At 33.1% G+C, this 12,910-nt stretch overlaps 1 protein-coding gene across 1 annotated transcript; it reads left to right on the top strand.

Moving 5' to 3' along the window:
• The first annotated feature begins 5,694 nt into the window (after window positions 1-5,694).
• Window positions 5,695-6,269, top strand: LOC110717971 (probable prolyl 4-hydroxylase 3). Its single transcript, XM_021896773.1, has 2 exons — window positions 5,695-5,882; window positions 5,999-6,269. The coding sequence occupies exons 1-2, from the start codon at window positions 5,695-5,697 to the stop codon at window positions 6,207-6,209; spliced, it is 399 nt and encodes a 132-aa protein (XP_021752465.1). The 3' UTR covers window positions 6,210-6,269.
• Window positions 6,270-12,910: the final 6,641 nt, after the last annotated feature.

Consider the following 12,910-nt stretch of genomic DNA (forward strand, 5'->3'; position numbering starts at 1 on the left):
TCATTCGATTTTTTCAGTCGTTGGAGTTTTAGAAGGTTATCTGTTGATATCCTTTGTTGTAATTAAGTTTTTAACTTAGTAATGAACTTTCATTCTATTACTTTAAAATACCTATTTTAAGAGGCGTGCCCAGTTTCTCACATTTAGTTTTTTACGAAGGCATTTTTGTAAATATATTGCATTAAAAATTGTATTGCTGAATTTAAAATAATATTTCTACTGTTTGTGCAAATGTGTTGCCACATGCAGTTAACGGCATTAGAAGACCAAGCTATTCATCTTCTTCCTCCTATCCGCCCTTCATCTTCTTCAACATCTTTCGTCCTTCTATTCACCTATGTTCCCCAACTTCGACTTTACTACCGACCACTAACCTCAACATTTTCATAATCGACAATCCAACACTTATTACCATCGACACCGGCACCACATAGCTGCTGAATTAAACAAATATATAACCTAATAAAAAAATGGAGAAATAAATGGCATGATTAACCCTTAAGGGTAAGCGAGTTTTTCCTCCTCTAGTGATTTCTCCATTAAAGCTAATTTTTCCTTTGCCTGTGAGATTTCTCCATTAATGGTGAAGCATGTAAATCAATTAAAGTTTTTTAATGACGACAAAGATGGAGTATTATATAATTTTCTCCATTAATGGTGAAGCAAGCAAGAAAAACCAAGGAAAATATGTAGTACTAGATTTAAGCCCATGCGATGCACGGGTTTCTATTCATAAACACGGTATATTTTGTAAATTGTTTATTTAAATAAACATATACAAACCAATTCTTGAAGGAAAATAGAAAAAAAATAAAATATGTGAAACTATATGTATTTGTTTAACCAACATTTTTTCATATTATGAACACGGTGAAAATATAATCATTAAACCCGTCCCCTTGCAAAATTAACATCCTTGCAAAATTAACACTTATGACTGGTTGACTATGATCATCGTTCATCAAGGGGGACATTAGATGAGTTCATATAGGATTTTAAAAGTAGTGGTGATAAAGTTTATTATTAGATATGATAAATTTTGTTAACATAGACCTTAATCTTTTAAACGAATAAATAATGATAATGGTGAACATTCCGGACAACCGGAGGGCATTCCTCCATCCAGACCCTCAGTTCATTGTAAGCGAGAGAGACTTAACAATGAAATGTGCCGCTCTATTACATACTGTAGGACAGAACAAGAAATTACAGAACTCAAACATCCTAGCAATGCTAAGAGCATCTAAAACAAGAATCTGAACAAAGGACTTTTCATTTTGTGCTCTTTGGAGAAGCTCGTATTAGGTAGGCCGTGAGCAAAATCAGTCGATTCCTCTTGCCCCGAATCTCAGTCTGCTGCATATGTGTGATTATGTTACATTCAATGCAATCATATTAGATTCATATTAGATACAGTTAACAATTTGGAATATTGATGAATCATTCAAATCATTTACAGCAAGATTAAGATATGAAAGAGTGGTCGTGGAGTTTTTGTATGAAAGTGGGCATGGAACTCTAGAGGGAAGGTTACACATCTCCAACCGGAGAACCCTTAAGAATGGGAGAGTGAAAGATAATAAATAAAGTAATTTTAGTAAGTAGCCTAACAATGTTGAGTTGAAAACATACCTTCATAAGAAATCAAAAGGCAGATCACCAAGACGACCCAAGGAGGCAAGAATTCTGGACGAGCAGCTCATTATCGCCAAGCTTGATTATACTGTTGAGATAGTAAGGGTGTCAACAGGGGAAAGCTGGAGACGTATTACCTATTAACCCAATAATCCCAAATTAGAACATACACCCGAAACTATTCCATCCGTCCCACCCGAGTAACTTTTTACTGTGTTCAAGACGTGTTTTAAAACGGTTTATCTCTAATTTTATACTTCGTAGGATTAAAAATTATAAAAACCTAAATACTTTGTATTAATAAAATATACAATGCGATGAATTTAATAAGATCTCAAATGGCGATTATCTTATCTATTTAAGAGTATGTTCTGGTAAAAAATAATAAAGTTCGACCCATATCTTTGCAAGCAAAAAAATTAGGGAATAGTGAATAGTGCTACATCTGTCATCGGTTCTTAGTGTCTTACCAAATGTTTTCCCGTATGTCCACCTTATTTTTACTTATTTCATATCATATTAGGAAAAATAAGTTCAGATTATATTAGGAAAATAAGATCTATCATAGGAAACTTCGTATATTAGGTTATTCGAATTCTTCCTTGTGCGAGTTTTTATCGTTAAATATCATTAATTTCGTAATGAAAAAAATTATAAAAATTACATATTAATAAAATACAGAATATAGTATTGATTCAAATCAATAATTCGGAAAAGAATACAAAATAAATTCAAATTAGATTAAATAAACAAAATTAAGGTCATCTAAACGCGACCATTTCACTAACTCTCAAGATATTTGAGTTAATCTAAACATAGTAATTGAGACAATCAATAGGTTATTAGCTTTAATTGGTGTAATTGAAAGATAATAAATCTCAACCTCTGAACATAAGTCGATAGTGAATCATAGAAGTATATAAACTAGTTTCAACATAAGGTTTTATAATTCTAAAAAAAAAATCACTTTATGTGAGAGCTTTATGAGTCGCGGTTATAGATAAACTGATAAAAAAAAAAATTTTAAAAAATGGAACGCTAAACGTCCCTCTCAAATCTCTAGGTAACCCCCACAAAATAACCTAAAAAGACGTTCATATCCTTGTTTTAATACTCACTAAATTTACCTCAACCTACCAGTTACCACTTTCACTCTCCACAATTATTTAGGTTGCACTGTTTAGTGGTCCGACCACCAACAACCACCGCTCAACCACCAAGAACCATACCAAAACGTTCATAATCAACCAAACAATTTCACTTTTGCAAGATCTAATGGGCAACGACGAGGTACCGAGGATGCCACACTATGCTCGCCGGTGGCTCACCGGAGCGTACGAACTCGGTGCGTTATTAATTTTTTTTACGAATTTCCAAGCAAATGCCTAAAATTTCAACCACCCTAGGCTGAACTGCCTAGAATTTTCAAAACAACCTAGGTTGCTTGAAAAAACTAGGCGGTTCTGACAACCTAGGTTATTTTGAAAATTCTAGGCAGTTCAGCCTAAGATGGTTGAAATTTTTAGGCAGTTTGTTTTTTTTTTTTTTAATTAACGTGCATTATTATTATTATTATTATTATTATTATTATTATTATTATTATAATATCTCAAAAACTAAGAAAGTAATGCAACCTATAAAGTCGAGATACAATCTGACCCCATTCCTCTAACTATATCAAATCCTATATATATATATATATATATATATATATATATATATATATATATATATAAATGGGATCATGTGAGAACCCCTCCTCTATGTAAGAACCCATTATATGTAAGAACTAATCTGGACCGTACGATTGGATTTGATCTGACCACTCAAAATAAATTGATTAGTAATGGCATTTTTGTAATTTTTGATGCACACTTTCCCCTTTCTTTCTCCTCATTCACGATCGCAGGTTTCTTTCCCCTTTCTTTTTCTCTCTCTAGACTTACATCAAACAGCTCTCTCCTCTCATAATTTTGGGTGCAAATTCCTTTCAGAAATTAGGGTTTACCTCAAGAAATAAAGGTTTGTTATTCAATTTTTATGATTCAATTCTTTCTATTCATTATATTCTATTTTATATATTCTCATGATTATGTTGCATTTTTTATGCGTTTTTTCTCAATATTTTCCCTGATTTTTGTGATTTATATGCTTTTTTTATGTTTGATTTATGCTTCATTTTTTATTTATGTTCGATTTTAATTGATTTTATGCGATTTCAGAGCGATTTTTTTAATCAAATTTATGTGATTTCTGAGCAATTTCATGAGCGCATTTCAGAGCGATTTTTTTGAGCGATTTTTTGATCGAATTTATGCGATTTCTGGGCGATTTTTTTGGTCTATTTTTGTTCCATTTTTTATTGTTTTGTTACTTTCGATTTTAATTTCATCTTATTTCTGTTCAATTTTTTTTGTACCATTATTCAGTTCGTTTTTTTGTTTGATTATTCATGTATTCTGATCGAAAATGTATTTGTGGCTAGGAATGTAACAGCATGGTTAGGAACTTTTTTACTAACTACAATTATTGTAGGTATCATAGCAGATTCATACTTAGGAAGATATTGGACTATTGTTGTATTCTACACGATTTACTTCATTGTAATTTATGAATTTTCCTTTCAGTATGCTCCTTACTTTCTATGTTGATCTTTAATTTTGAATACTTTGGCATCTATTATTTCTAAACCATAACTAATTTGAATATGTTATCTATTTCTCTTTTGGTTTGCTAATCATCTTAGATATATTAACCTTTTGCAATTCTTGCTACCTCTTCAGATCAACTATACAGTTAATATGGTGGTCTTTGATTTCGGTTTAATTGGCAGCATTTGGTTACATTGACAATACTTGTAATTTTACCAAACTGAGTTCTTGGCATTTAACATGCCAAAACCGAGCACTAAAGATAATTGACTTGTTAAATTTGGGTAATTCACAGTCTTTGGTTGGTGGACTAGTGCTACAAATACTCTGTTTCACTTTTTTTCTGGGTAATTATAGCAGTTTGCTGTGATTGTGGTCATTTTATTTGATGTTCATTCATTAGATATGGTACATAATTTGTTGTTTTGTACTTCCCTTCAGTTTTTCAATGTTTAATTGACAATTGATACTACTCTGTAATGAAAGACTAAAGATGTTCTTAACATGCTGTTGAAATGGAGTTGGGTCGACTAATTGTTTGATTGTTCTAGATTATTACTAGTTATCTTGAGTCCAAGTTATTATCTGATCTCTTGGACTGCTCGGTTGTTGATCTGTTGCAGTTTTCCATTAATGATGTTGTTTCAACAATGTTCTGTCATGTGAATTTCAAAGCTATTTCTAATACATAGTGCATTTGATTTGACATTTGTCTGCATATAATATACTATTCTTCAATATTTTGTAACTCCATTGGCGTTTTTTTTTAGTGATTACTCAGGTATCTTTGGCTATATCTTTGCTCTTGTTTTATCATTTAGGCAGCAGTTTGTCTGGTTTTGGTTTTACATTGAATTTATGAATTTGATGTAAAAAGTGATGCTTTGACAAGTCTAACATTTAACAAAAAGAACTGCAATTATGCTAGTATAAGCTTAACTATTCTTGGTTTTTAGGGAGACTAAAAGGTAGTAGTGTTACCTCCAACATATCACTAAAATTTTTAATAGGCAATCCACAACAAACATTGAATTTGAAACTATTGAGGCTTTATATATGCTCAACCGTTTGTAGTCAGAATTCAGTAAGTAGCCAAATATATGCTTCCTGACTTATTATGTATTGCTATAAAGAATATTGGGATTGTCTTGAGGTAGCCGTTGAACCTCTACACATCGGAAGCAACACCTAAAAGTTTTTACTAAGAATTCCAACTTCTGAACTTCTTGACTAAAAAAAAATAGTAGATTTTGATTCTTTGGGTTTGTGGTTTTTACCTTTAGTTGTCTTGATGAGAGTGATTACTAATGTAATTTTGTATATGTTTTCGTGGAAAACCCTTAAATCATCTCCCTTTAGATTAATTATTTACTTCGTTTTACTTATTATTATTGTTATTTAATTTATAATGGGATTCATAACCTGTCGGTTTCTTTCCATTTTTTGCTTCTCTGTATTTACAGAGCATGCTGAGGAATTGCAGATTCTTCACTATGAAGAAGGTCAGAATTACGAACCACACTATGATTACTTTCTTGATGAATTCAACAAGAAAATTGGTGGCCTAAGGATTATTGCTACTGTTCTAATGTACTTGTAAGATCTCTAAACCAACACATTGGGACCATAGCTCACTAGAATTGAACTCATGCTTCACCCATTGAGTGTGTTCTCTTTTCCACTTCTAACTTTTGCTGGTATTCTCAATGCAGATCATATGTTGAAGAGGGTGGTGAAACTGTTTTTCTAGCTTCTCAGGAGAATTTTAGTTCCCTGCCTGGGTGGAATGAGCGGTCTGAATGTGCTAAAAGGGGCTTATCTGTAAAACCAAAGATGGGTGATGCCTTACTTTTCTGGAGCATGAGGCCTGACGCGACATTAAATGTATGTTTAGTTTGGAGTTGCAGTCATTTGTTAAATTAGCACTAAGTATTTGCTCATTTGACAAATGAGCAACTAACTATTTGCTCATTTGCTAAATGAGCAAAAAAGTGATTACTCATTTCCCAAATGATCAAAGAAATGTTTGCTTATTTTCCAAATGAGTAACTAATTATTTGCTCATTTGACAAATGAGCAAACTAATGCTTGCTCATTTTACAAATGAGCAAAGAAATGCTTGCTGATTTAATGAATGATTAAAGAAATGTTTGCTCATTTGACAAATGAGCAACAAACTATTTGCTCATTTTACAAATGGGCAAAAATGTGCAAATAATTTTTTGCTCATTTATCAAATGAGCAAAAATAAGCAAACAATTATTTGCTCATTTGACAAATGAACAAATAAAGTAGACAAGTACCCAAGTATTTTTTTTTACTGATGAGTGTATCTTCATGTTTGGAAATGTATCTATTTGTTTCTAGGACTTTCTCTGGTGTGTTGTAATTAGAATCTGCAAATGTTTTAGTCTAATTCTAGGACTTTTTCTTGCGTGTTACCATTAAAATTTGGACATGTATCCATCTGCTTTAAAAGTTGATATAAGTTGCTTTTGTCCTCTTGCATCCTGACTCCTTGTTGAGTCACTGTAAAGAGATGAAAATCATGCTCTTAGCTGGTATAATAGTAAAAGCAAACACAACATACTACTGTATCACAACATATCATATACTACTCACAAAGTTACAAGCAAATATCATTTGTTCAACTGCCTAAGATCGAGTCTCATTTGCATCAACACAAACTAAACAATTTTGATTAGAGCCTATCTAGCTTCATCAGAGCATTAATTTGTCAAATGAGCAAAAAAAATTCAATGCTCCTTTGTCAAATGAGCAAACTATTTAATGCTCATTTGTCAAATGAGCAAATGATTCTTGCTCATTTTGTCAAATTAATGCTCATTTGTGAGTGTATTTGAATGTTTTAAATATGTTAGCCTACTAGCTCAAGGGTAGAGCATTGTGCAAATGCACAAAAGATGTGGGTTTGAATCCCACGTAGGTTCATTTATGTAATGTGGAAACACAAGTTTGTATGAGAGTTTAATTGTAACAAAGTTTATATAATTATAAATCATTTTAAACCATTTATTTGCTCATATAATTTAGTACGAATCTGATTTTTTTTTTTAATTAATTTTGTTTATAGAGATAACCTATGTAGGAATTGAAGCTACATCCCTTATGCATTTGCATAATGCTCTACAAATTGAGCTAATAAGTTTATCATATGTTTTAAATTATTTTCTATGTTATAAATTTTTAATCAGCTCATTTGATAAATCAACAAAGAATTGTTTGCTCATTTGATAAAATGAACAAAGAATTGTATCAAATGAGCAAAAAAATACTTGTTGATTTAATGAATAATTAAAGAAATGTTTGCTCATTTGAGAAATGAGCAACTAACTATTTAACTAAGCTTTTGCTCATTTGTTAAATTAGCAACTAAGTATTTGCTCATTTGACAAATGAGCAACTAATTAATTGCTCATTTGACAAATGAGCAACTAACTATTTGCTTATTTGCTGAATGAGTAAAAAATTGATTGCTCATTTCCCAAATAATCAAAGACATGTTTGCTTATTTTACAAATGAGTAAATAAATTTGCTCATTTGCTAAATGAGCATAAAATCGATTGCTCATTTTCCAAATGATCAAATAAATGTTTGCTTATTTTACAAATGAGTAACTAATTATTTGCTTATTTGACAAATGAGCAAACTAATGGTTGCTCATTTTACCATCCACTTGATGCTAGCCTCAGCTATCCTGCAATACACCACATGCCCAACTACCTAACGCACTCAACAACAGCTAGCGACACAGCATCACACCCATCCTCCCTGGCCACAGATAGCCCACACCATTCACACAACGCCAAGGCCACAACAAATAAGTCTTGCTACTTCTACCAATAAACAACTCAACATACCAAAACATGCATTACTTATCCAATTACACAGGGTTCAATTATGTTTAATTACATTAATAATTCATTAATCTAGCATAATCCATACAACACAACAATCCCAAATTACAACAACTACAAACCAGGATTATCAATTGTTTACAGCAAAATTCAGGTTCTGATTTATATTAACAACGCAAAATCAAAGCTACTTTACTTACAGAAAAAGGATGAATCCACCAACAACCTACTACTCTGACGAACAAAATAGTCACACTAGCTCAACCAGACTTCTTGAAAATATGAACACAAACGCCATTTCAGTTTGCAGTCACTTGAGAAAGACATACTTCTTACTATGAGTAAAACCATGAAATGCCCTTGAAATCATTGTATGTTCTAGATAGATTTGCAGTCTTCAGTTTTCATTATTAGCTGACATCCCCACATTTCCAGTTTCCCACTATGCATGTACACATTCAAACAATAAAAATCATTCGTATAGATAATCATATCTAATTAAAAAGCATGTTTCATTTGAGTTTTCCTAGATTACAACTGTTGTAATGAAGAAGAAAGAATCTCAAACAAGAACATCTCAATAATGGCAGACCACTAAATCAGAAATTGTTCACAAAATTTGTAATCAACACTATTTGGAAGAATCAATCTAACCAGAGAAGTTATTGAATTTTATCAGAACAACAATGGTAGGAAACACAATCAAAACACCAATAATACTTGCAATTGTAAGTATGAAATTATGAATCTCTGTTTAACATGAAGTATGAAGCATTATCAGTACATATATGTAGACTAAATATATCATCAACAACCAGATTATAATATTCTCGCTTACCAATGTCCGCAAGCATATACTGTGTATATGTACACTTACATCTTCCAAGAACAAAGCAATAAGGTGTCTAATTCTCGAAAATTTGCTAACTTGCAAACTCGATACCAGGTATTGTCAGTGACTTGCTGCAGAATGTACAAAGAATACTTTTTAGCACAAAGAATACCATGAATTGAAATTTAATCCAGGAGTCCAGCATATTGCACTACTAACATCAGCCAAAATCTATGCTGATAGAACTTATAACAATCATTTTTTGGTCTGTATAGTATGCTCAATATGATTATAGTATGTACAATTCTTGCTGACCACTACTAACATTCAAATTCAAAAATTTTTGGAATACTAAAATCGAAATTAAAAAATGTGAAACCCAAATTTTTGTAATCAAAATCGCACAATCTTGATTTAAAATTCGAATTAAATCATAGACAACAACGAAAATCAAAATCAAATTAACTTACAACAGCAAAGGATGATGAAAATTTTGTGATGTTTCGAATTTTCCCAATCAAAAATCGCATAACCAGATTTTGGCAAAAAACCTAATTTTCGAAATCAAAATCGCAAAAACATGTTTCAAATCGATCAAATTCAAAATTAAACTGAAATTTACATACCTTAACAGATTATCGCGAGAAATTGATGAGCAAAAGCAAAGAAATTGAAGAGCGTGAATATCAGAGAACCTGGAGGAAAAGAGAGAAAATCTAAAAAGGAGAGAGAAAATCTCAGCTGTTGGATTTGATGTAATCTAGCGGCTGAGATTTGTCCTCACATAAGGTGTGAGTTCTCACATAAAGGGTGGTTCTCACCGGATCCCGACCCTATATATATATATACTACCTCCGTTAACGATTATTTGCAACATATACTAAAAATGGGTGCTAACTATTATTTGCAACAAGCCTATTTCTTTTCTATTTTAGTAACTTTTTTCTGTCAAATGACAAAAATACCCTCATTTAAAAATTATTAACACATATCACTACACATAATTACGAATCATTATAACTCTAATCTAAATTAATTATGTATGTCTTCCCACCCTAATAATCAGATTAATCTCAATTTTTCTTCCCAATCATCTTTCTCTCTCCTCCTTCATCTCTCATTTCCTTTTCTTCATCTCTCATCAAATTCCAAACCTTTGTTAAAGGAGGTTCCAGATCTGGTTGTTTGTCGATGGTTTGCTTGTATTTGTGGTTGGATTTGGTGGTTTGTGGGTGGGTTAGCAGGTTTGTGGAGGTGCATCGTGGGTGAGTTTGCTAGGTTCGTGGGGGTTGGTTTTGGTGGTAATCGAAAGGTTTCGGTGGTTTGTGGTTGGATTTGGTGGTTTGTGGGTGGGTTTGAAAGGTTCGTCGGTGGTTCGTGGTTGGATTTGGTGGTTTGTGGGTGGGTTTGAAGGGTTGATTTTGGTGGTACTCGAAGGATTTGGTGGTTTGTGGGTGGGTTTGAAGGGTTCGTCGGTGGTTTTGCTGGGTTCGTCGTTGGATTCCGATAGTTTTGGTGGTGGTTTTGGGTTGTGGGTTTCGGTGGCTTTGGTGGTTCCTGGGTATTGGTGGTGGTTAGTTGTGGGTGTCGGTGGTTTTGGTGATTTTGGGTTTTAGGTTTTCTGGGTTCGTGGGTGGTTTGTTGGGTTTGTGGTTGGGTTTTGGTGGTTTTGGTGGTGTTTTGGGTTTTGAGTGTTGATGGGTTTGGTTGGTTCTAGTGGTTGTCGGTGGTTTTGGTGGTGGTTTTGGTTTTGGGTTTCGGTGGTGATATGCTTTTGTTTAATTGTTTTTTTTTTTAGGTAGGATTAATACTTAACCAAGGGCCCTTACTTTTCATTAATCATGCCTTTAAATTTTTGCCTAGGCCTCCGCGAAAAGTACATTTGTTACAAATAATCGTTAAGGAGGAAGTATATAGGATGCAGTTTTCGAGGAGGGTGAAGGTATGAACTACAACGGATATTTTATGACAAACACGGTATGTTTGAGTTTTCGAGGATGGTGGTGGTGGTTTAAAAAGAGAAGAGGGTGGGTTAGAAATTAATTTTGTGCACTAGTAGAAAAAAGCAATTTTCAAACGGTTCAAAACCCCTAATGGGAAGCTGTTTTGAACAGCTGGGGCTAAGGGGGTCGCCCATTACCCCTTGTAATGGGCAGCGTTTCAAACCGCTTTCCATTTAGAGGGAATGAGCAACGGTTCACACTCCAAACCGCTACCCATTTGCATTCCACAAGTGTAATGTGAGGCATAATGGGCAGCGGTTCATTAGTCCAAATCGCTGCCCTGTAATACTAAAAAATTTTTTTTTTTTTTTTGGCTTTTTTCACCTAAATTGACTGCCAAACACTTATACATAAACATAATGAACATAAACTCATATTTTTATTAATAAATGTAATTTTACACTTGCCAAAAAATGAAAAAACGTATACAATTTCACATAGCAGCTCCAAGGGAAACAGCAGCAGCTGAGGCAGCAGCTCCCAATACTTCAGCAGTCAGGTACTCGAGTATGGCTACAGTGTAAAAAGCAGCAGTTGCACCAACCCTCCCATTTGCAGTTACCCTAGTCTTGAGCAGACGGTGAACATGACCCACGGGAAACTGCACATTAATCAGAAAGATATCTTAGCAAAATAAATAGCTCACCAATACTAGAACATCATAAATCATCTTATACATAACTGTGCAGCAATAGTTGATGCAAAGAGCTTTCAGAATCAGCAATCAAAGAGTGCTTCAGCCTTCAGGTACGAATGTCATAAGCTTTAACTTAGCAAAGAGCAACAATACGAGACAAATACCCCAAAAAATGAAGCATTTGAAGTGCTAATTTGTAGTATTTATGAAATTACTAAAGCATAAAATAAAGTTCTCTTGAAGGACTTCCTTTTATTTGAAATAAAAAATGTAAGTGATATTGCAACATCAGTTGGAAATCATGATGACAGATTTCTTATATTCTAAACTTTTTGCAACAAAATTTGTCTCATCATAATCTATTTTGGCATTGTGTCCATAAATATTTTCAAAACAAGGGCATGTCAACGAATCACCACTTAAAGACAGATCAAGTAAGGCAAGTAAATTTACTATTTACTCCACAAAGAGCTACCAGTACTATATTGCAGCTTCACCAAAATTCACTTGAACTAAATTCCTTCTGATTCGGGCTTTATTTTTGCCAGCACCAATTATAAAGATACAACAAACAAGCTGAACTTACTTAGTTACTTGCAACCGGCACTACCAAGTATACTTTTTCTACATAGAATGATACATTTCACAACTAGAATAAATAAGATGCACACAACTTTTAGTGACTAAGATGCACACAAACTTACCCTATCTACTATCCAGCCATATCATGTCTTTGGATTAATAGTAGGAGAAAGAACAGAAACCACGGATAAAATAGCAAAAACAAGTTTGTCTTCTTTTACAAATGCAGATGAACTATGCAAAACAACACTATGGACTGAAAGGAAGCAGATGGAGAGGGCAATTCTCCAAATACTTGATCAATTATGAATATGACTAACCAATAACACTCAATACAAACAAGACCTCATGAGATTCATTTTATTAAAGATTAAAACAATGACCTTGAACCTGATATTTGTGAGTTTAATGAATCAAGATTGACCGAAATAGATGCTTTAACAAAAACACCAAAAACAAAATTCATAAAGACTAATACAACAACTGCTATCCTAAATTAGTCAACCAATCCTAACCAAATTCACTTTATTAATGATTATATTAATCTTATACTTCATTCTAACAAATTGCACCACAAATAGCTAAAACCCAAGTGAAATCTCATCAAAAAAACTTCATTGCAACCTACAAGCTAAGCATCCATTTCAACAACAAATCCAGAGACGGTCTTGATTAACCAGAAAAAGCCGAG

Source organism: Chenopodium quinoa, unplaced genomic scaffold, assembly GCF_001683475.1.
Source record: "Chenopodium quinoa cultivar QQ74 unplaced genomic scaffold, ASM168347v1, whole genome shotgun sequence".
NCBI lineage: Eukaryota > Viridiplantae > Streptophyta > Magnoliopsida > Caryophyllales > Amaranthaceae > Chenopodium > Chenopodium quinoa.

Excerpts from the sequence above, each read along its gene's own strand:
- LOC110717971 (XM_021896773.1), top strand. The coding sequence starts at position 5,695 with ATGGGATTCATAACCTGTCGGTTTCTTTCCATTTTTTGCTTCTCTGTA. Across the intron at positions 5,883-5,998 it reads GCTACTGTTCTAATGTACTT|ATCATATGTTGAAGAGGGTG; the intron begins GTAAGATCTCTA and ends TTCTCAATGCAG.